The sequence below is a fragment of the Platalea leucorodia genome, assembly GCF_965183815.1.
Source record: "Platalea leucorodia genome assembly, chromosome: 2".
NCBI lineage: Eukaryota > Metazoa > Chordata > Aves > Pelecaniformes > Threskiornithidae > Platalea > Platalea leucorodia.
The window spans coordinates 87,235,593-87,257,260 of NC_138824.1; the positions used below are offsets into that span (position 1 = coordinate 87,235,593).

The following is a 21,668-nucleotide window of genomic DNA, read 5'->3' on the forward strand; positions in this document are numbered from 1 at the left end:
ATGGATTATGCACAGTCCAAAACATTGTCAGACGGACTTAAAAAGGAGCTGAAGTTTCTGCTGCTGAGGCCACAGAATAAAGAGCTTTGGCATGATCGACTCCGGGCTGTTTCTAATGTCAGAACCTACACCAAGTTTCAGTTTTATTTTGCATGCCAGTATTTTTCCCTTTCCTTGGTAACAGGCTTTTCTGAATACTTGTGAAAGACATCTTTCCTTTAGAAAGCTGCAGCTCAGAGAAGCTTGAAAATGTTGCCACAGTTCACAAACTATGTCAGCCCAGGCAGAAATACAATTTAAGAAACTTGATCTCTAATGCTTTGCCTTAGCCATTACAGTCTGAGCTTTCATAATGTTGTATTACATCGCTTATTTACAGTTTAATTTTTTGTCAGGAAAATAAGAACAGTCCTTTACTACCAATACAATAACAGTTATTTACCACACATTTATAGGTACAGTAGGAAAAAAAAAAAAAGACTTGTTGCACATTCATGTTAAAATGTGAGTTTGTAACATCTGCCCATTAAATATCCGTGCAGTTACCTACTCACACTGATCATTGGAATACATTATAATTCTGAAAGGTTGGCTTATTCTGATATTCATGATAAATCTTGTTGTGTATTTAAAAAAAAAAACGAACACATTTTTCCATCCACCTTTTATTCACTAAAATGAATTAATTTTTTAATACCATGACTTGCCACTACAGTTTTGCCAGCCTGTTTAGAATTTATTTTTAAGGTCTTTATAAAACAAACTGCTTTTCTGCCTCTTACAGCTTTTTTGTGTTGTGTTTTAAGTGAAAAAAATGCTGTTTGGCAGATGTCTCTTCAAGTTCTTTTGAAAATATGTAGCTAACAGAAAATACACAACCACGAGGGCTCCAAGAAACTCAACTTCCAGTTGTTAAGCAGCTTCACCTAACGCCATGAGCCTGGCTTTCTAAATGCTCCGCACAATGTGCAGTCGGAGGCGACGTGTCAGGTACCCAGCTTTTCCAGGTGGGTCTCCAAGGCACACGGTCCATTTCTCACGTTCCCGTCACTTTTAGCACGTATTTGTTAAACAGCTAATTGAACGGGCTTTTATAGGGGTGCGTGACGATGGACCTTTCCCAGTGTCTTTATGAAGGGAGTGTAGTTCACAGATTCATAAGAATATTCTTTTATTGTTTCTACTTCATTCACTTCCTAACTTGGGGAAAAAAAAAAGGGATTGAGCAGATTTTTGTATTTAATGACACTGTTTTATTTGGAGTGAAACTTACCTTGTGCTTTTGCTTTTCATACTTCAGGCGGGTTGGTTTTCAATGTTTGTCAGAGGTGCTGTTTTGGCAGTTAGGAGGTCCGAAGTCGTATATTCAGAAAGTAAACTGAACGTTAAGGACAGATGCCATTGCAGAGCTCTTTGTGCTTTCCCGCTGACCTACCTTTAATTGCAGCAAAGGCGTTACTGCATTCGCATCGAGGGTAAACCAGTACTTGAATTTCAGCGCGTGCTGTCTCATCAGCTTTGTCACGTTCTGACAGCATCCAAAGTATACTCAGTGCTTTCCAAATAAAGATCCTATATTCTAAGACAGGGGACAGGTAGAAAAGAGAAACACATCATGCAAAAAAAACCCCGGTGTAATCACACTGCATATAGTTTCACTTTTGACATCGCCATGGTTAAACACCCAAACATTCCTTCCCTAATTCAAATCCGTGACTTCTCACTGCAGTCATCAGTAGCTCTAGTTCCACATTTTCCAATTACTCCCTTCCAGCACTGACGAATAATTCTTCTGTTAACAAGTTGTTGATACTACTAACAGAGATGTCAGCTAATGCGTGGTGTAGCAATCGTCTTCTAAAGCACAGATAGATGCTACGAGTAGCAGAGAGAACACAAACACCTTTTTGATGCCCTTAAGCACCCATCACAACAAGTCCAACTCCTGTCAAAATCCAAATGCATCTCGGATTTCAGTTGAGCTGGATGCATTTTGGAAATTAACTGAGGCTAAAAGGTGAATGGCCTTGCATCTCTTGCCAGTCTCTTTAGGTATTTAGTGCATCAAATCTTTTTACCTTAAAAATCATTTTCACAGTAATCCTTAATTTCTTAGCAAGATGATGTGGATATCTTTACCTCATCTGCCTATAAATGTATTGACATCAGTATCTTCATAAATGTATATATATTAAATGTAGTACTTTATTTACCTCAATGACAGTTTCGAGGTCTACCAAATAATTTCCAATTAAAGGCATGCATTCCTTCTTTTACTATGCTGCCTCTTTAATAATTAAGAGTGACAGGCTGAGCTTACTTTGTTACTTATAATGACTTTCAGGATGATCATTTTTGAAGGCTTTTAATTTTTATTTTACTTTCTACCAGGGCACAAGATGTAGCTCTCCCATGAATGAGAAGCAGAATGTATTATATGCTTATTATATAGAAATATACCATTACATGATTATTACAGTCTATTACTGAAAGTACTCTAGTGTCTTTATTTTTGCTGTTAGGAAATTGCATTTTCATGTTTCTAACAGTATCTACGCACACTTGTAAGAGTGAGAGGAGTTACAGTGAAGTCCACGGGACTTACCACTCACACACACACGCAGAGACCAGCTAGAGAAGGCAGCACGTACCACTGCCTGCTGCGTGGCATCTTGCATGATACAAGTTATTGAGAAATAGAAAAAGATTTGTGTACTCCAGTAGCGAAGCCTATACTTGGGTCTTGGCTTAAGCTCTGACGTGCTTCCCCGTTAAGCCCCAAGGCGGGGGCTCGAAGCCTTACAGGATCCTAGGGACCAGAAGAGCAGCAGACCGTTCTGCAGGGGTTTGTCGTGCAGCTTGAACAAGAAGGGAGACGGAGCTGAGCAGCACATAAAGAATCATCCAATTTCTTCTTCACTGATGCTGCCACCATCATTTGATGTAACAGAAGAGCATAAGGGAAAACCTTTACTATTCTATTTCTAGAAGGCAGAATTTGGTTTCATGGCTTTATTTGTTCAGTCTGAAGTAACACCCTTTTTGAGAGGAAAAGCCTGTATTTGGCTTTTAAATATTTTTCTTTTCTAGATCTTCATTTCCATACAATTCATCAGTCACCTCTTCATTTTACTCTTACTGGGCCACTACAGTGGCCGTGCAGCCAACACGTCGCTCTTCTCAAGCTCTACAGAAGCTAGCAAAACCGAAGAGGACGTATGCGATTGAGAGAGAATGAGAGGTATGAGGCAAAACTGGAAGCAAGATGCCCTTTTCAGGACATAACCCTGTGTTTCTGTGGAGAGTACTTGTTAGCCAGGAAGTCCTGCTACAGTTCCTTGCTCTTTGGTACCATGGCATCGTTCAGGCTGGTTTTGCACCTTTCTATTCCTTTGCCTCACATTGATCAAAAACCATCATGTCCAGTACCTTCAACCACTGCTTCCATTCTGGGAGCATTTTCCACAAAGGAGTAACACTCAACCTTACACATGCTTAATCCTGAAGTGCGTTTAGGAAACTCTAGGACATGTTTCAGGGGTCTTTCACAATCACTAATGAAGTCTGTCATTTAGATAGTTTCCCCCAGTGATCCCTCATATGTTTAACGTGTTATCACCTACTACTTCTCCTAATGTGAAGTCCTTTATGTTTTTGCCCCCACACCCTATGGAGGAGGGCTATGGCTAGCATAGTTGCAGCTTATGGTGTAGGAACTGAAGGGGCAGGGGGTAGCAGTGCGCAGACTGACGTTGTCTTTACTTTTAACTGTTTCTCTCTAGCACAGCATTTGAAACTACCTCTGCAGTCTCGTAAATTAGTACAATATGGTGCTGGCACAGGCAAAAAACAATGCTTTAGCTTGCTTTGGCAGTTTTATAGATGAGAAAAATGTCACATTTCTCAGGTGTGATTGAATAGGTTCTTACTCCTCTCTGTGTGTAACAATGCCTGGTATTATACAGGTACAGAAACTGGATGTTACAAACAGGAGCGACTTCACTGAACATCAAGGGATGCCAATTTCACAAACCGAAAAGCCTGGGGGATACAGACGAATGGGAATATGAAGCGGGTAAATTGTATGCCTGGTCCCAGGCATTATCTCTGTAGGATATTGGACGCTTTCTATTCACAGCAGATGCATAAATCTTCAAAAGTTAAGGCACTGGAAAATTGCTAACACTTCTAGTCACTTTAATGCATTCTGCCCTGCTTTGAACAAGGCTGCAAATCTGCAAGCATGGCTCCCTACACCGGTTTAACAAGTTCAGCAAAACACACATTCTTGTAATTAATTTTTACCATGGGAAAAATAAAAATCTCTACACCGCAAAGCTAGGACTAAACTAAAACTGAGCAACTGTGATAATTTTGTAAGGTTTGTAACTTCTGCAAAGTACAGCTGGTTGATTATTTGGGTGTTAGCAATTTTGCACCGAGATTTCTTTGGCTGAAGTATTTAGTTTATTTAACTTATGTAGAGGTCAGCCTCACTCCCCTTGTTTTCAGAGAACAGTACCGAGCCAAAATGCAGCTCTTTCAGAAATCAGCTAAAACACTTCCAATAAGGTTGTTAATTGGATCAGCTCCCAACTTTAAGACCATGAAAAGTTGTTAAATTAAAAGCTATAGTTCAGCTAATTATCATCACCTGTATTTTTTTCTGACTACATAATTCTTTTCAGTGTTTTGGATAATCTGTCAGGAGAAACAGTGAAGGAAAAACTATTCCTTGACAGTAATTCTTCCCGATTGCAATAAATGAACTGAGAATGAGAAAATACATACACACACACACACACACATATGTATATATATAAAAGGTTTTGCACTCTGAAATGTCGTCTTCTGAAACTTTAATTTTTGGTGTTTTGGGTTTCAGTATAATAAGTTAAAATAAGTTCTCGGTATCAAGTTGCCACCTGTCTGAGATAAAAAAAAATCCTTGCAGAACTACCTGTAAGAGCCAGAGGAAGAAGTGAGAGCCCGTGTGACACGAGGCAAATCCTATGGAACATCCTCAGCCGATCAAGGACACCCGAGTGACTAGGACTCCTTCCTGGGAATAAATAAGCCATGAGGGCTTTCTGAGAGGTGCAAGGTGACAGCAAAGCGACTTCTTGCTTTCCAGGAGTGAAAACGAAGGCCATCAATACACCAACATAGGGGAAAGTGCTTAGGCCATGCCCTGCATTGACACCAGCATCACCACCACAAGCACAAGCCCACGTATTTTATATGACTTCAGCAATCTGCTAAGGTAAACTGACCACCTTGGAATTTCTCCCGAGACTGTGGAAGTTAAGCATGGGGGAAATACTTGCTTTCAGTTAGCATTATGCAATTCTTTTGACAAAGAACGGATGGTAAAGTCAGAAAGTCTCATCAGTAGTACTCAAATACATATAAACAGACCCATAACATGCACAATTCACCATAGGAGATAACTTTTCTCACATAGAAAAAGAATTATATGGTTGGTGTAACTCAAACTTGTGAGATGAGCGACATGACAAAAAAAAGCAAACAAACCAATGCTGAGAACATGCCTGAGGACATACTGAATGGGCATGGGAAAGGAGGCTGCCAGTTTAGGCCAAAGACATACCTGTCTGGTAAAATTAAATAGCGCAATAAAAGGGTTAACCATTAAAGCCATCTATCTCATTAGAAAACAAGTTTTTTTTTCAGCCCCACTTATTAAGCAACATTTATCCATAATACAGGAGAATTGCTACCAAGGGTGACATCACCAGGAGACACATTTGACAGATGTCAGGTACATGGCAAAAAGAGTATTTTTTTACTTCCTCAAGTACTACATAGCATCAATCTAGAAGGCTCGGTGCTGAGCATGTGATGCTTAATGCTGGCATTCATTCCAATGGATAGATCACTGAAGAGTCACTGGGTACTTACACAGAGATCATGATGAGGTTTATTTTTGCCTGTAAACATCACCTAAAGCACCTGTCAGCACAACTAAAGCATCAAATGTAAAAGTGGGAAGTGTTAATGAAAACAAGAAATTAAAGCTGTCATTACACATATTCCCTACCCTCTCCCTTGAAAGAATGAGAATTTTGCACGTGCCAAGAAAGTTGCCTCGGACAAGAAGGCACTCGGATTAAAAGATGACATTGAAACATCAGTAAGACTTGATAGGCTAAAGGCTGGGTGGGGTATCACATGTCCACGAGTATGTTATGAACTCAAAAGGTACAGAACTAATACAGAATCTGTGCAACGCCCAAAGCAACAGTTTTCCTTTCCATATTAGGAAGATGATGGAATCAGAAAAGAAAAAAAAAAAAAAAACCAACAAAAAACAAACCACAAACCCAACCCCCAAAAACCTAATCTGTAACCAAGGGGGAACATCTGTTGACATTAAGAATTAAGTCAACAAGGGTGGATAACTTATACCAAAGAATCTGGAAGAAATTAACTGAAAAAACCCTTTGCGAAACTAACATTAATTTCATATCACACAAAACAAGGGAACACAGATGACTGAACTGCTGCCAAAAAATAAGGCTGCACGTTCCAAAAAAGTGAAGAATTTGGTATGAGCAACTATGAACCAGTTAAAATGTGAGAGCTCTCCTTAGTGAAATAATGGAACCATTATTGGAGATTCCTTATGAACTACAGAGGTGCTAACAATAAGTCAAGTTGGCCAGTGTAGCATCGTGGAAGAAGGGTATTGTCAAAAATACAACCTGGCTCACAGAGAAAGGAAATTAAAAAGGCGAACAAAAATAATTGTAAATAACATTTACAGTGTGAAAAGATTGGTACAGTGGAAGAGAAGATGACAGCAGTCTAATACATTTGGTCTCCTTTTGACCCCCAAAATGGGGACACATCACAATTAAAAGAGGCCCTTCCTCCCATGACGCATCCCACTGGGACCAGCACAAATTCATCCACAGCATTGTCCCATTAAGCAGTATTACTTACTGTAGGATGAAGTCAAGTTACCAAAGGGGGGGGAGGGAAGCTACATCATGCAAATAAAGTTTTAAGTCATTCAAAGCACTAAAATAAAATTAAAATTCTACTCAATATTAAAAAAAAAAAAAAAAAAAACCACAGTTATTTTCAAACATTTCTGATAGCAGATTTTTAAACCAGGGGCTTTGATCTGACAGCAAGAGAGGTGGCGAAAAAGAGTGGCAGAGGAAAGTGTGGCAAGGGACTGACAAGGAAGGCTTTCATCAGACTGCTTGAGAAAATAAGATCATAACCTCCTCTTTTACCTGCCCTGCCCCCCCGCCCTTTTCTTGGTATTGAACGTTGTTCTAATCTGACACTTTAATCCTGAAATGAAGTTTCCCCTTCCTGTTATGGGAAACGTTAAGCAGTATGACTTGGCCTTCTGGCACTCTGAGGTCCAAGTGCGTGATGAACGCATGTTGCCTCAGAGCCCGCGGTTCCACGTACTCGAGAGCGGGGAACAGCCTCTTCTCCTGGCCGCTGACTCACACCAAAGGCTGGCTTCGCTTTTCAGTCTTAGAGTTTAAATTTATGCCTGGACGCTGAGTTACAAATGTAACAATGAAGTCAACTCCGAACATTATGTCAAGCTTGAAATGCAGAGTAGACACGTGAATGCACTACAGCAATTAAAACTGGGAAGACTGTAAAATACAGCTAAAGATATCTTGATGCTATAGAAGGACATCCAACTTTTCTTGTTGGGATAACTTTAACACAAGGTCATGAATTATAGCAACGCAACATTTTTGAAGAGTTGCTTAACCAAGTAAACTCTGAAGTCCTGTAGAAAGTAATCCAGGTCCACTACACTTTCAGCATTACAAAGTTTACACAAGCATGTTTAAAGATTAAAAATATTTTATTTACACTTTTCTTTATACACATTTTATACATTTTTTCTGTTTAAAACCCGAACAGAGCGCTTATGCAAGTCTGAGCATACTGTATCCATTGCTAGGGAAAATTACTTTCTGCCGAAAGAAGACAGGAATAAAAGGCTTTAAAACAGTTAAAAAGAGGCAATTCTTAAATTATTCAGAGAAGTCTATAGCAGCCCTGGAGTAATCATTAGACAGTTAATCCAAATGTACATATGAAGTCATATATATGTAATTTTAATTTTCTATAGGAAAAGTATTTCCAATTGCTAGACACAAACACAGCACAATTTGAAAATACCTTTTCCTGTTAACTTATCAAATACTTATCAAATACATTCTTTTCAATACAAACAATCTGATATTGTACACTGCAATCAAGTGGGATACTATAGTGGAATTGCAATCTCCAGCATATAATAATTTATTTTAAAAAGATCTACAAAAATAACAATATTTAGGGAAAAATATTTAAAATAAAAACATAGCTCACTCTTCCCTTCACCCATTCCCAGAACTGACATAAAAGTTAGGTGGGTCCCACTGAGGTAATAAAAGCCCCCTAAGTATAGCTAACTTTACATAACACTGTATTTTCTAGACTTACAATAAGGTTTTCTACCAGAGCCATAAATAAAAACTACCATCTTCAAATAGAAGTGGTTTTCCCCTAGCTACCAACTTAATATTAATCCAAAGGTATCTGAAATTGAACGTTATTTTTAAAAGACTATATAAACATTAATTGAAATCTGGGAAGTAAAAAAAAAAAATTAGTAGAGGGGAATCCAGGAAAGTTGTGCTCAAAGCAAGTCAGTTTTTCTGCCACCTGCCACATACAACTATGTTTTATGAAGTTTACCCACACAAATGGAAATTTTAAAGTTACTCACCAACTTTCAAAAATAGAATACAGATGCAAAAGTAGTCATTAGTATTTATTTCAATCAGCTTCAGATTGTTTTACAAACATTAAAATCTCAAAATGTTAGCTACAGGACACCGGCAAGCTTTGTTTTAAATAGATTACACATGCTTTCCAGTTATGTTCTTTCCCACTCTCCTTCAGTGAGCCCTGCCACATATGATGGACCACGCTTACTCCAGTAACTTCACCAGCTATATTTTTATTAATGGAAAGAGAGCAGGACGGATGTTTTCTTTGATGCCCTCAACCCTATAAACACTTAAGCACAGGTTTAATAACATTTGCACTTTTTTTTTTTTTTTTTTTAAGTACCTTACAGTTTTCTGTTTTCTTTATATTGGACTGTTCACATATGTGAAGTACACATTTGAAGTGTTAAAAGAATCAAGGGCCCAATTCACTACCTTTTTTTTTTCTGGTAAGGAAAAATATATTAAAAAGGTAAAATACCTGTACAAATGCGACTATTTGTAAAAAGACTTTGTCATATAAATACTGACAGAAATTTGAAGTTTCTTTTTAAAGAGCCGTTAGCATCTCCCCATAATGCTTACTCTCCTTTTGCAAAAGAATGGACATAATGAATTAAGCAATGTTTTTCTTTTTAAACCGATCTGAATTTGTACCTGCTGAATTTTATCCTTTGCTTCCTGAGTGTCAAGTGAAGCTTCGTCCCCGATGCAAATAGTTATCGTATTACCAGCATGAAAAAAACACAGCACTTGGGTTTGTAAGGTAGGAGGTCCTCAAGAAAAAACATCTGTGAATCTCAGAAACCAGAGAAATATTAAAGTCACAAACCCTTAGAGCTAGTTATAACAGGACTGCTATCATACTGCAGAAAGTAGGGCATCCACACTTTTCAAAAGACAGTAACATAAAAGCAGGTTGCCAGGTAGCTCATATGCTGCCACTAGCCCCTCTTGCTAGCAGTGCTTTCTGAAATAGCAGAGCCTTTGTAAAATCAAGTACTGCTTTCCTTCAGCTGAATCAACGGGGAAAAAAATTTCAAAAGGTTTTTTTGCCACCTAATACCTCCCACTATGAAACTACTACCAACACTTCGTGGGGGGAAATGAGAAATTTTTTCCTTATGCAGCACTTTGAAAAAAAATCATCTGTCCCCTAAAAACAGACGTAACAGCATGCAGAATGTGAACTGGCAGCATCCAACCCCTTTACAGAAGCACTATGCTTTTTGTCCATTCTGGCTCATTTGAAAACAAAATTTCCTCCTGGAGCTAGTTGCTAAATTAAGACATGAAGCTGATACATTTTTGCTGTACATGTGAAAAAAAACCCTGGACTGTAACTCACCATGTCCACCTTTTTAAGAAATGGCAAGTACACTTGCTGTTTAAACGCAGGTCATGTGTTAAATTTTAAATACGTGGTGAGGTCAGATTTGCTGGTATTCCATTATGGTTGGGGTGGGAATAGAAGAAGAAACCCCCCCAAACTTACTAATCGAAGATCATAACTTACCTTTTCCTTGACAAATGAGAGGCATTTAAATGTGTTTAAAACTCATATTAATCTGATCATAATGCTTAAAATTTTATAGTAATAGGCAATTCTTATTAGCCAGTTTAGTTTTGCTTTTATTTAAACACTAAATTATCTGGAGCTAAATACTAAAAGCAAACACAAACAGAAACTTTCAATTAAAAAAAAAATCCTTCTGATATATAAAGTAACAAAAATAACTGCCTCAAAAGTTCCACTGCAATGGAGAAGACAATGTAGGCTAATGTTAAATTTCATGTTTGAAACAATAAAAGCACGGTAGAAATGTAAATTACCAAAACATTCTCACACACCCCCACATGTTCTAAACCCAAGCAAATTCCAATCATTCCTAATGCTTGAAAGGTTACAGCCAGCTTCTCAACAGAGACACAACTTCAGGGAAGCTGCAACCAACAGTTCAAGTTAGAATTTGACAGAATAATTACTATTACGGTCCTGAACAACATCTTTCAGAACTGGGCGTCTGAAGATAAATATGAACTTAAAAGCAGAGCACCTAAAAATGATCTGGTTCTTCATGTTTCAAGTGTCAATACTCACCAATGACTTTAGTGGCAGTTGCTGAGCACAGAGAACTTCAGAAGGTGCTTAAATGGAGGCTCAAAAACATAACTTGAGACACCCCCACCCTTACCATTATTTTTAATAAAGTCTTGTCCACGTCTCTTTACTACACCTGAATCATAGAAGACCAGATATCCAGAACCACATCCATTCCCCAGACTGGCCCTAGATAAAAGTGAAGTACTCCGTACTATACGTAACATGCCTGTGAAAGCCTTCTCAAGCAGGATTAGTTTTTGCTGCCGCATAAACTTATTGAGAAATGAGCTGGTGAGAAAAAGAATAAAACGTTTAAAAAAAAAAACTTGTTTTTTCTCTTGTGCCCCAGTATTCCATGAACTATGTACAGTAGAACCTTTTTACTTGCACATAGCCAGCACCTACTGGAGTCAGTTTATCTCGGCAACCATGCAGGGTGATGTACACACAATTCTCACAGTGAAACTGAGGTTTTAGTGTAAGCCATGCTGGCTTTAACTTAAGCTATTAAGAAAGTAAATTAGATTTCTAATTCAGTAAACTGAATTTTAATTAAAAAATACTTAAATTTAAACTGCAAACTAGTCTGCATCAGAAGGCTGAGTCAGTATTCGGTCCAGTCACTACTGGTCTAAGTAACTTATCACTACAGCTACGATGGCGTACATTCTTTCTTTCTGTTAAAACATATGGAAAGAAAATACTCTATCAATAAATCATTTCTAATTAAAAAAGAAGGTCTGCCAACTTGCCATATAGCTCCAAATCCTCACATCTCAACCCAGAACGTAATTACAACAAAAATATCAGAATACAAGTATGAGAAGTTTTACAGGTTGTTTTAACTTCTATCAACTATTTCAAGCTTAGTTTAGGCAAGTAGGTGTTATTTTTAACAAAGGAAATTTAGGGTGATTTTGGTCCCTTCGTAAGTGCATTCTTTTGAACTCCCTGAGTACTGTACATTCCTTTTCTACAGTGATTTCTGACTGGAAGATGCTGAATAAAGTGGTTTTGCATTGCTGCATATAAAGTAAAGTCTGTTGCTTAAAGTGAAACACAGCAGCGTAAGATTTTACAAAATATGCAGGTGCATGTTTCAGCATTTTGCCCCTACACATCTGAACTAGAGCGTGAGCCTTCAACTTCTCCAAATCTCTCCTTTAGATTCTAGAAGTGGCTTATTTCACATCATTAAATATAATCAGAATGTAATTACTGTTATTATTTATGTCTTGGCAGATAATTCTTACCAATCTACTGTCAGTAATATCTGCAAGTTAACAGAATGGAGCTCTGGTCCAAGCCCTCTTGGACCGCACATCTCGATTCAGGCACTCCTAGGTCAGTAGCTATAGTTGTGTAGATTTTTTTGTAAAGGAAATACAAATGGTACTAACCATCCAACCACCTAACTCCACATTTTCAAAACACAGTAGTTCATAGCAGTCGATAATTAAAATAATAATAAAAAAATATTATACCACTTCAATATGAGTACAAACAAAATACTCATACTGAAGTACGAGTACAAGTAAAGTACTGAGAAGACACTGTAGTTTATCCAGTTCCGAAAATAACTGTGGGTCAAAGCAGTGCTGAGCATTTGCTTATTGACATTTTCCATTTTCCTAAAAAAAGAAGACTGGGCAGTACATTCAAACATAAAAGAAACTCAGGTAAGATGTGTTTACTTTTTAAAAAATAATTTATAAAATAACAAATTATCAACAGTTCATTATGTAGCATTGATATAAAGAGTTTAAAGTTACTGAATCAATCAGTATATACTAAAGATAAGATACTTCAATACCAAACGAGGCCTCCAGTTACTTAAGAACTTCAAATTATTTAGCTCATTAAAGGATAGTACTATACCTTAAATTCAACAGATATGGCTGAATCTGTGCACTAGTTAAAATATAATATTGTAGCTGCACATAAAAAGATGTATTTATATATAGCTTTTACAGTGTATGCATGTGTGTGTATGTATTTTTTACTCACCAACAAACACAATGCAGACAATAGAAGGCAGCATAGAAATAGTGTTTTGAATATAAAAACATTTTGTTTTCAATTTAGTAGAAAATGTGTAATTTGCGTTTTGTTAGACTTACTGGTACTACTATACAAAACCAGGAAAAAAGTCATGCAAAGGGGTTAAGATTATTCTTGAATGTATATAAGAGAAAAAAAAAAAAAACCAAACACCTAGCAGATTTGAGAATACTTTGCAATTAATGGGAAAAGCATGCAAAAGACAACATAAAATATAGAAATATTTTAGTTTTGTTCTTTTAAACCTGGTTGTACCATAGTACAGATTATGAACTTTAATTTGATGCTCAATAAAAGAATGAAAATAAAGTCTTTCTTCCTTCCACAAATATTTTGTTAAACTCAACTGATTTCAGAAGCAGTGTGGTATAATGGTCATAAAAAAAAAAAAAAAAAACCAAAAAAAAAAACGAGAAGAAAGTATTATGGACATAAAATGTTACCAAAAAAATAACCACACTCAAAAATATATTTTTCTTTCCCCTACTTACAATTATGTTTGTTAAAAAAAAAACAAAGCTTTTACAATATCAGACCAACTACTGGCTTTTCTAATAAACTTGGTAAGTACTCTCCCTGTACATTCTGTTTCTGTTAAGCATTTAGCAGTTGTTCTTATACACAAGGCAATGTCTCTGAAGGAATTCAACTGGTTTGTATTTTTTGACAAATTAGGTTTAGCTTTTTGTATTTCATTGAGTTGTTCATTCTGTTTTAGCTGCAACGTCTAACATGCTCCAAAACATATTCAGGAAAGTGCAAGCTGCAGACTTGTAAGCCATCCAGCTTGCACGGCATCCTCGGATATTCATCTTCTTTCCATTTGTTTTCCTCTGGATCAAAGGTGAGAATGGAATCACTGTAATGACCATTGTAACAAAGGCCTCCGAGAACCATTATCTGTTTGTCCAGAACAGCTACACCATGACCACTCCTACCAATTGGCATAGAAGCCAATATAGTCCATTGATCAGTATCTGGGTCATAAACCTCTGTAGAAGGACATCCTTGAGATTCAAAGGAGGCCCTTAGGATCACACAGACACCACCAAAGACATAAAGCTTACCATTATAAGAAATCATTTTGTGAAAGCATCTTGCATAATTCATTTTGCATTTGTTCTCCCAACAGTTAGTGACCACTTGAGTTCTCCTTGTTCGCTGCTCTACTGTCCCTTCTTTACTGGGATCAAACACACACACTTGCTTAGAAGTTGAAGATGATGTAATTCCACCAGTGATATACAACTTGTTACCAAGCACAGTCCCTTCATGTCCGTATTTATTGACTGGATAGGGATCCACAAATTCCCATTTATCTTCAGTAATATCATACCGTTCAGTTGAGTAAAACGTTTCATCCCTGGTTCTCCCGGCCACTGCATAAACATACCTCCCAATAACGCCAACAGCAAACTCAGAACGTGGAACAGACATGTCTGCCATTCGTAACCAAGTGTTCTGTCTTGGGTCATATCTAAACACTTTGGATGAAGCATGAAACTCGCCATCTGGCCCCAGTTCTTCCCCACCTAATAGGAACACAAAGTTATTCACAATGGCAAGGCAGTCTGGTCGTAAAGGTACTTGAGGGCCTTCTAGTTCCCACCAGACCCTTGGTTTGTGCAAGAGAAGAATTTTACTGTTTACCATACTGTGTCCTATCATTCCTCTAAATACTGCAGTCTGGGGTTTGGCAGAACGAATTTTGTTCGATTTCATTTCCATCAAAGGCTGTTGGTGAACGCTATGAAAGTAATTCATGGCTTGGTCAACCTCATGTCGCAGCTGCCGGGAGTATCGATAAAATTCTGATGTTTTTACCTATGAATACATTTAAAAGATATTAAAATTCTGACCAAGAGAAACAATCCAGAAAACCTAAATGACTATGATTATTTTACTTAGTTTCATTCAGGTAATCTTGAGAGCAATTGCATTTGTGCATGGAGGGTTAAGCTAACGTACTGGTATCCAAAATCCAGAAGGCAATTTAGCAATTAACAGCAGTGACTAACATTTTCAGCAGAATACTCACATGAAGAATTTAAGCTGGAATTTGGCACAACTGAAATCCCCAAGTCTAAAAATCATTATTCCTTCTACCCAAAAAAGCCTCTGTTCATCTTCTGCCTAATCCTTGAAGCACTTAAATTAAAAATGCACTATTTTCCTGATTTCGAAAACCATTCTACAGACCCATTCTGTGTTTACCAAGGCCTACCCTAGTCTAATTTCCACTGAACTCTCACAACCAAGCCCAAGCAGCTATTCCCAAATGCTAGGCTCCGCTCACAGGGCTATTTAATTGGGGCAGAGTGGGAAGGGAAGGTACCCAAACCCCTTCCTTCAGAACATGTGATCACACTAACCACTCGTCATGGTGGTTACCTTATGGCTTCCCCTCTGTCAGTCTTCACATGTTAATGCATGCCTTTAACACAAGAGGAAAACATCTCAATCCTTTGGTTGCACATTTATTTGGTAAATTGCAGAGGCAGGTTTAAACTTCCACTTCCCAGAGAGTTACAACCTTTGAATTACCACATAGTACAATAGGTGCTATCTCAATTTGAAAAGAGCTATCCCTGCTCAGTTTTATTGGAGTTGGGGGGAGGGAGGGGAAGACTGTAAGAATTTACCTTTCCAGGACTCTTCCTACTATCTAAGCCAATTTAAGTTCCTGAGACTGGTCTTGAGACAATTCCAAAACACATCCCTGTCTTGAATATTTTAATAAATCTAGCTCCAGGCAGCCCTCGGGTCACCATGTGATTCTCTTCAAAGACGCTGCACTTTTCCTGTACAGTCTGGTCTAACACAGCATTCTCAATTACACTTCTAAAACAAATAAAAGCCTGCTAGATATTGCCAAATCCACAAATCCTCTATCAGATTTGATCCTAGGTCCCAGTTTCTTTCACATAAAACTGGATTGCTTTCAAACACCCTGAATGCCTTTAGTTCCCACCAGCTCCAAAAAGAGAAGCAATGCTCCAAAAAAATGAGAGGCCACTCTGAAATTTCAAAGAGACCACAAGGTAACACCACAAGCTACTATTTTTCAGTATCTGTTCCCCTACCTCCTCCTATTCCCTGTCCCAAGAGACAAAAGCCTGTGTCACCACTTACCTAAGGGGTGGTGGTTTTTCATGTATATGAAAAGCAATTTGGAAACTAATGTTCTTTATACTTTGTGAATAAAGTAGTTGCTTGTTCCATAAACACGTACTATTAAAATTTTGTTAGCTTTCTGTTAACCATTTCTCTTTCTTGTATAGTGATTAAGACATTCTGCTGTCAGAAAAACATTTTTTAAAAATCTTTTGAACTGTTATTATTGGACACGATTTGCACAGATTTTGAGATTGTTTTATACACCAGATTTTCAAAAAACCCTGAATACTAACATACCATTGTAAAGTACTGTATAGCTCAAGAATTACAGTGATTTGATGTTTTTACACTTTTTCTTTCCCCCACTTTATTGTGACAAGTTCAGCTTATCTTTGCTTGGAAAAAAAGAATGGTCACATGCAGACTGCATATCTTATTCTCAGGGCAATATCCAACTTCTTTCTACTGTTTTTACCGGGGTGACTATGGAGCAAAAAGGTTTACTGAGGTATAGCGCTTACAGAACAGCTACAGTAAGCCCAACTCTTCTGGGGAATAACAGACCTATTTTCTTATTGCAAATAAAGAATATATCATACAAACACAGGAGATCTGCTCATATGGCATTTGTTAGAATAAACCATATGCCTTGCCTGACTGAAAAGATTGAACATAAACTCCAGAAAATATGCTGGGGGAGGGGTGGCGAGGAGAACCACAGCACAGAATAATGGTAAAATATAGAAAGCCTTAAAGGTTACAAAAAATGAAACAGGAAGTTAAAATAACAAAGAATTGGGGCTGAGTTACTTTATCCTTAAAAGTCACTTTCAAATTCTAAACCAGCACAACTATTTCATGCATTCCCAAACTGGAGCTATCATTTTTGGAATTTGTTCCACCTATATGCATGTCGAGTTTTCTTGGATGATTATGGGAGAAAACAGGATCAACATGCAACAATGTGAAGCATGCCAGCAAAGCCTGGCAGAGACGGAAAATGTTTTTCTTTCCCCCTCAACATTTACAACTCTGTCTTTAGATCTAGAAATTGAAATGTCAGCCAGAAACTGGAATTAAAATAAGCCTCATATACGCTCACCACTCTACTCCTTCACATAGCCTAAATCTCACCCCATGAGAGCATGCAAAGGAAACAAGGAATATCTCTAATTCTAGAGACAGAATCTCAAGACCAGGGAATCAATCTATTAGTAGTTTACTACTACTTATCTTGACAAAAGCACTAACATCAAAGCAAAGCCTCAACTGAAAGACATCAAGGAGCAAATGCAACTACCAGTTATAAACAACTCTTTCAGACTGAAGTTCGTGGGGAAGCTATCTACAAGAACAATCTTGAAGAGATTAACATGAAAATATATATAAGCACTAGCAATTCTTACAATATTCAGGAAAAAAAAAAAAAACACCACAAAACAGAGTGATAGACTATCTAAGTTCTGGTAAGAAAAGGTAGTTGGAGACTTCCTAGACTTTGCTGTTGAGGAAAAATATCAGTGTTTCTAGCCTTCCACCTTTCACCAGCACAAGCTCTGCCATACAGGAGCGGTACCTCTCCTGAGGCTCAAATGATGGTCTAAGATGAACGTTAGGATATGCCTATATGAAAGTACAGACTGCTCACGCTTGCTTGATGCAAATGAAGACAAAGCAAATGTAGGTCAGTTTGCCCACTTTCACATTCACACACTGCCTGCGTGAAATCTTCCAGAATTATTTGAAAGTCCTATTCAGCCCATAGTAAGGAAAACACTCCAAACACCTACACTTCTGAATAACTTTACAATACTTTTAATTACTTGTGTGTATAATCAAAAAAGAGAAGCATTAAAATTTAGGTGTTTAGGTATTAAAACACAACTGTAAGTTGTGCATATATTTTAGTTTTAGTAGATTAAAGAACATGGCCTTCAGCAAGCCTTTTGTGGGAATTGCTGTCTGACACCCAAAATACGCTGAAGGAAATCCCTCAGCGTTCAAAAGTAGGCTTCTGCCATTACCCCCAAGTAGCAACAAGTAGTTGATCAACAAATATCTAAGTGCTTACCAACAGACTGATTTTCCTGTTAAGTTTAAATGGAGAAGCTCTAGAAGAAACATGCCCCTAATTACCAACATACTCAATTAGAGAGAATGCTCACAAGTTTCTGCAAAACATACAAAACAGATGGAAATGTACACTAACCCTGATGAACCTTGAAGTAAAACAAATTTGCATTCTTAAGAGTACATCAACTCTGAATTGATAAAAAAATATAAATGCATCATAGCATTGTCCAAGTTTAAAGAAAGACTGTTCTATTATCTTGCTGAAGGGTCTCAAAGAAGTTTAGGGTGGACTTCCTTACCAACCCCAGTCTTATTGTAAAAAAGGAATTTATTCCAAGTGCTAAAGCTTTGCTCATGTGATTTTTTACATTCTTTCCAATTCTTTCTCTTCAGTTTTCTGGACGAAACCTGCTTACAGAGGTTCTGCTGGGGCATAGCACTAATGTAAGAGCTCCTCGAAGAACTCTAATGAGAATTATCTCATTGCATCATCTACCAGTTACAGTCATTCACAGTTGGACTTTTAGCTACACAGACAAGGAACAGCATAAACAAAATCAAATGTGTCATTCCATAAAAAAAGACGATGAGGGAAATAATTAACAATATCCACCTCTATACTCACCCCCTAGGTAGTCAATACAAAAAACATCAAGACTTCACCAAAATCACCACCATCTCTCCAGCCATAGTAAATTGGAGCTTGAATGCATTTTCTCTTCTTCATTTTGAATCAGTGAAACACTCAGTAAAACCTGCTGGCCTTCCAAATTAATGCAGCTATTAATCATTCCCTGTTTTTCTGCTGTATTGCAATGCATGCTTTTCTAGTTGCAGCAGCTATGCAAGTTTCAGAATTTTCCATCTATATTCTATGAAAAAGTAAAGCCAAAAATGTAAGCCATTAGTTTCTAATTTGAAAATTGATCCCTACAAAAGACCAGATGTATCCCATGTTATGTTCATCATCTTCTCCCCCCCCCCCCCCAACAATTAAGGAAATTAATTAGCTGCAGGAAAAGCAATGAAATGCAAGGTAAATGTTCTGTAGCACAAGTTTGACTTCAGTATATAGCTTCCTCTCCCCCTCCCGCCACCCCCCCATTTACAGCTATTGCTCTATTTGAAGTTTTGTTACTTCAGCTTTCAGGAAAAAGCTTTCAAAACCATAAAGAAAGGCTACTTTTGAAGTACCCAAACTAAACATCTATTATTTGTACACCTGGTAACTAAATCTTAACATGTTATTATATGGAGTAGGTATTAGCTTGGTTCCTTCTGTAGAACTGGTAAAAAAACACAGAAAAATCTGGATGGCTCGTAATGTGACTCTATAATCTCTAGCCACATAAGCAGAGAACTATTTCAAAGGTTATAAAATTATGCTTACTTAAGTTTTCTAAAACTGCCAATTCTGAATGTGTAAGTGATGCAACTCAAACTCAACTACTAGGAATACAGAAGCTATGCTATACCTTTTCAATGAATAATGATGGCATCTGTATCAGACTTCTAGAGAGCAAATTCTGCCTTTTACTTGCAAAAAAATTGCTATTTTACTAGAGATTAAGCTGAATCAAAACTACGATCCTTATTATTTTCACATCTACTTATCTCTGGCCATATTCTAAGCACAACTATATGCCTGTCAACAAACACAATCAAAATGTTAACACACTTATTCCAAATCAAAATTCAGTCAAATAGGAAGTAGTCACATGTATGTCTCTAAAGTATCAGCAACCAAAATTACTTTGCGACCAAACATCAGTATACATAGCATTGGACAAGCTGCTGTACTTAACTTTCCCTTTTTCTAGCATGGGTCATTACTTAGTTACATCCCATGGCCAGTACAAAAACTGGTCAGTACCAGTATAGGGCTTTGAAGGGCTATTCTGCAAGTCCTACAAATCACTTACTGTTTTTCAGCCTAACCATAGAAAGACAAAACAACATAGCCTCTGTGCAGCAAAGACCATGCCCTCAATTTGAGTACTTTGCTGTTCCTTTTTAGAAACTGGTAAGACAAATTATCACAATCAAGCTGGAATCTACCTCGAATCTAATCTCTCAAATCAGGGTGGAGCCAACAATCTATATGCCAGAATTGAGATGCTCAGCACATAATGAATACTGCTAGCACATCTATCCAAGTCAGCAATAACCTTTAGACATAAAAATATCAAGTGCAGCACCTATTTAACATAAGAGGCGTTCACCAACCTCATCCACTAGACACTTCTTACTCTAAGCTTCAGCATACGAAGTTGCAGAGATAGATACATATGAATTACTAGACATGGAAGTAAATGAGGAAAAAAAAAGATAAATTCAACACATTTATCAAAGGTAAAGTCACAGTGACATAAAATTACAATGACATCTTCTCAAAAGTTACTATTTTCTAGGCACAGGAAACCACATACTCAAAGATAATGTGCTGTTCATCCTACCTCTAAAGCAGAAGCTGATGGACCTAGTGATTAGTAAGTTTCTGATTTAAGCTGGGAACTTATAAATCAGCATGGGCTAGTCATAACAAACCCTACAGACTGGACATCAAAAAAACCCTTTTGATTTTAAGGGCAGAGGTTTTGAAACAACATTTCAATCTGAGTAGTACACAGAAACTAAATGGAGCTTAAATAGTCTATGAAGGGAAATCATGGCATGGTTGCCTCCAGTAACAGAGATGAACTCAATGATCTAGGAAAAATGCCCTCTAACTTTTATTCTCCAACCTTCCTCAAGACTTACAGAGCCATGGATATGTTTCAAATAAAGAAAAGGGTAGTATGGATAGTGGAACTTGTGCTTCTCCCCATACGCTTTGCCTTTATTTTCTAACTATTCCCCAAATCCTTACTTAATTTATCTTTCCATTTTCCCTCATACATCTACACCTATTTTAAGGGCTGAGGAACAAAAGGAGTATCTATTCATACTTCAGAAGCAGTTCTTCCAGGACAGTTTAGAGTAAGCAAACAGGCTGCACTTTCACTCCAAATGCACATCAGCCTCAAGGTATAAATCTAGAGTCGCTCGTCAATTCCTTTTTAAAAGGACATGCAATCCCACTCAGATTGTAAATCTCTTCAAAAAAAATGATTTAAGAAATAGAATGGCCTAAGAGGACAAAAGTATCCTTACTGTGACTTGCAAAGTTAAGTTATTTATATACTACAATGACAGGCATCTTAGAAATGTGTATTAAAAAGATTACATAAGAGTAGGTATGACAAGCCAGCCAGTGTATAGCGAATACAGAGCTTGCTGAACCATACAAGTCAACCTCAGACTGTATTTGGTACATTCATGCAGGCATTTAGTGTGTGCTGGCTTCAGGAAAAGGGTGAATTCTGTTTGCAGATCTCCAAAAAAAAGCAATTTTACCAGTATTTTCCCCCCTCTACACACAGAAGAGAGTTCTCCTCAGGTTACTTCCAGAACAGTTAACAGACATGCTCTTTTATTTAAAAAAAAAAAAAAAAAAAAAAGTGTGGCCTGTATTTTGATGTTAGCTCCAACTG

The 21,668-nt window shown here is 37.4% G+C and overlaps 1 protein-coding gene across 7 annotated transcripts in view; it reads right to left on the bottom strand.

Moving 5' to 3' along the window:
- Positions 1 to 871: 871 nt before the first annotated feature.
- Positions 872 to 21,668, bottom strand: part of KLHL15 (kelch like family member 15) — a 36,410-nt gene continuing 15,613 nt past the window's right edge. For 5 of the 7 annotated variants that reach the window (XM_082304139.1, XM_082304137.1, XM_082304136.1 and 2 more), the window contains one exon: positions 7,832 to 14,769. In XM_082304139.1, the coding sequence (XP_082160265.1) occupies positions 13,660 to 14,769 (1,110 nt within the window). In that variant the 3' untranslated portion in view covers positions 7,832 to 13,659. Of the gene's footprint in view, positions 1,580 to 7,831; positions 14,770 to 21,668 lie in introns of those variants that run through there. The other 2 variants (XM_082304140.1, XM_082304138.1) reach the window with 2 other exon arrangements.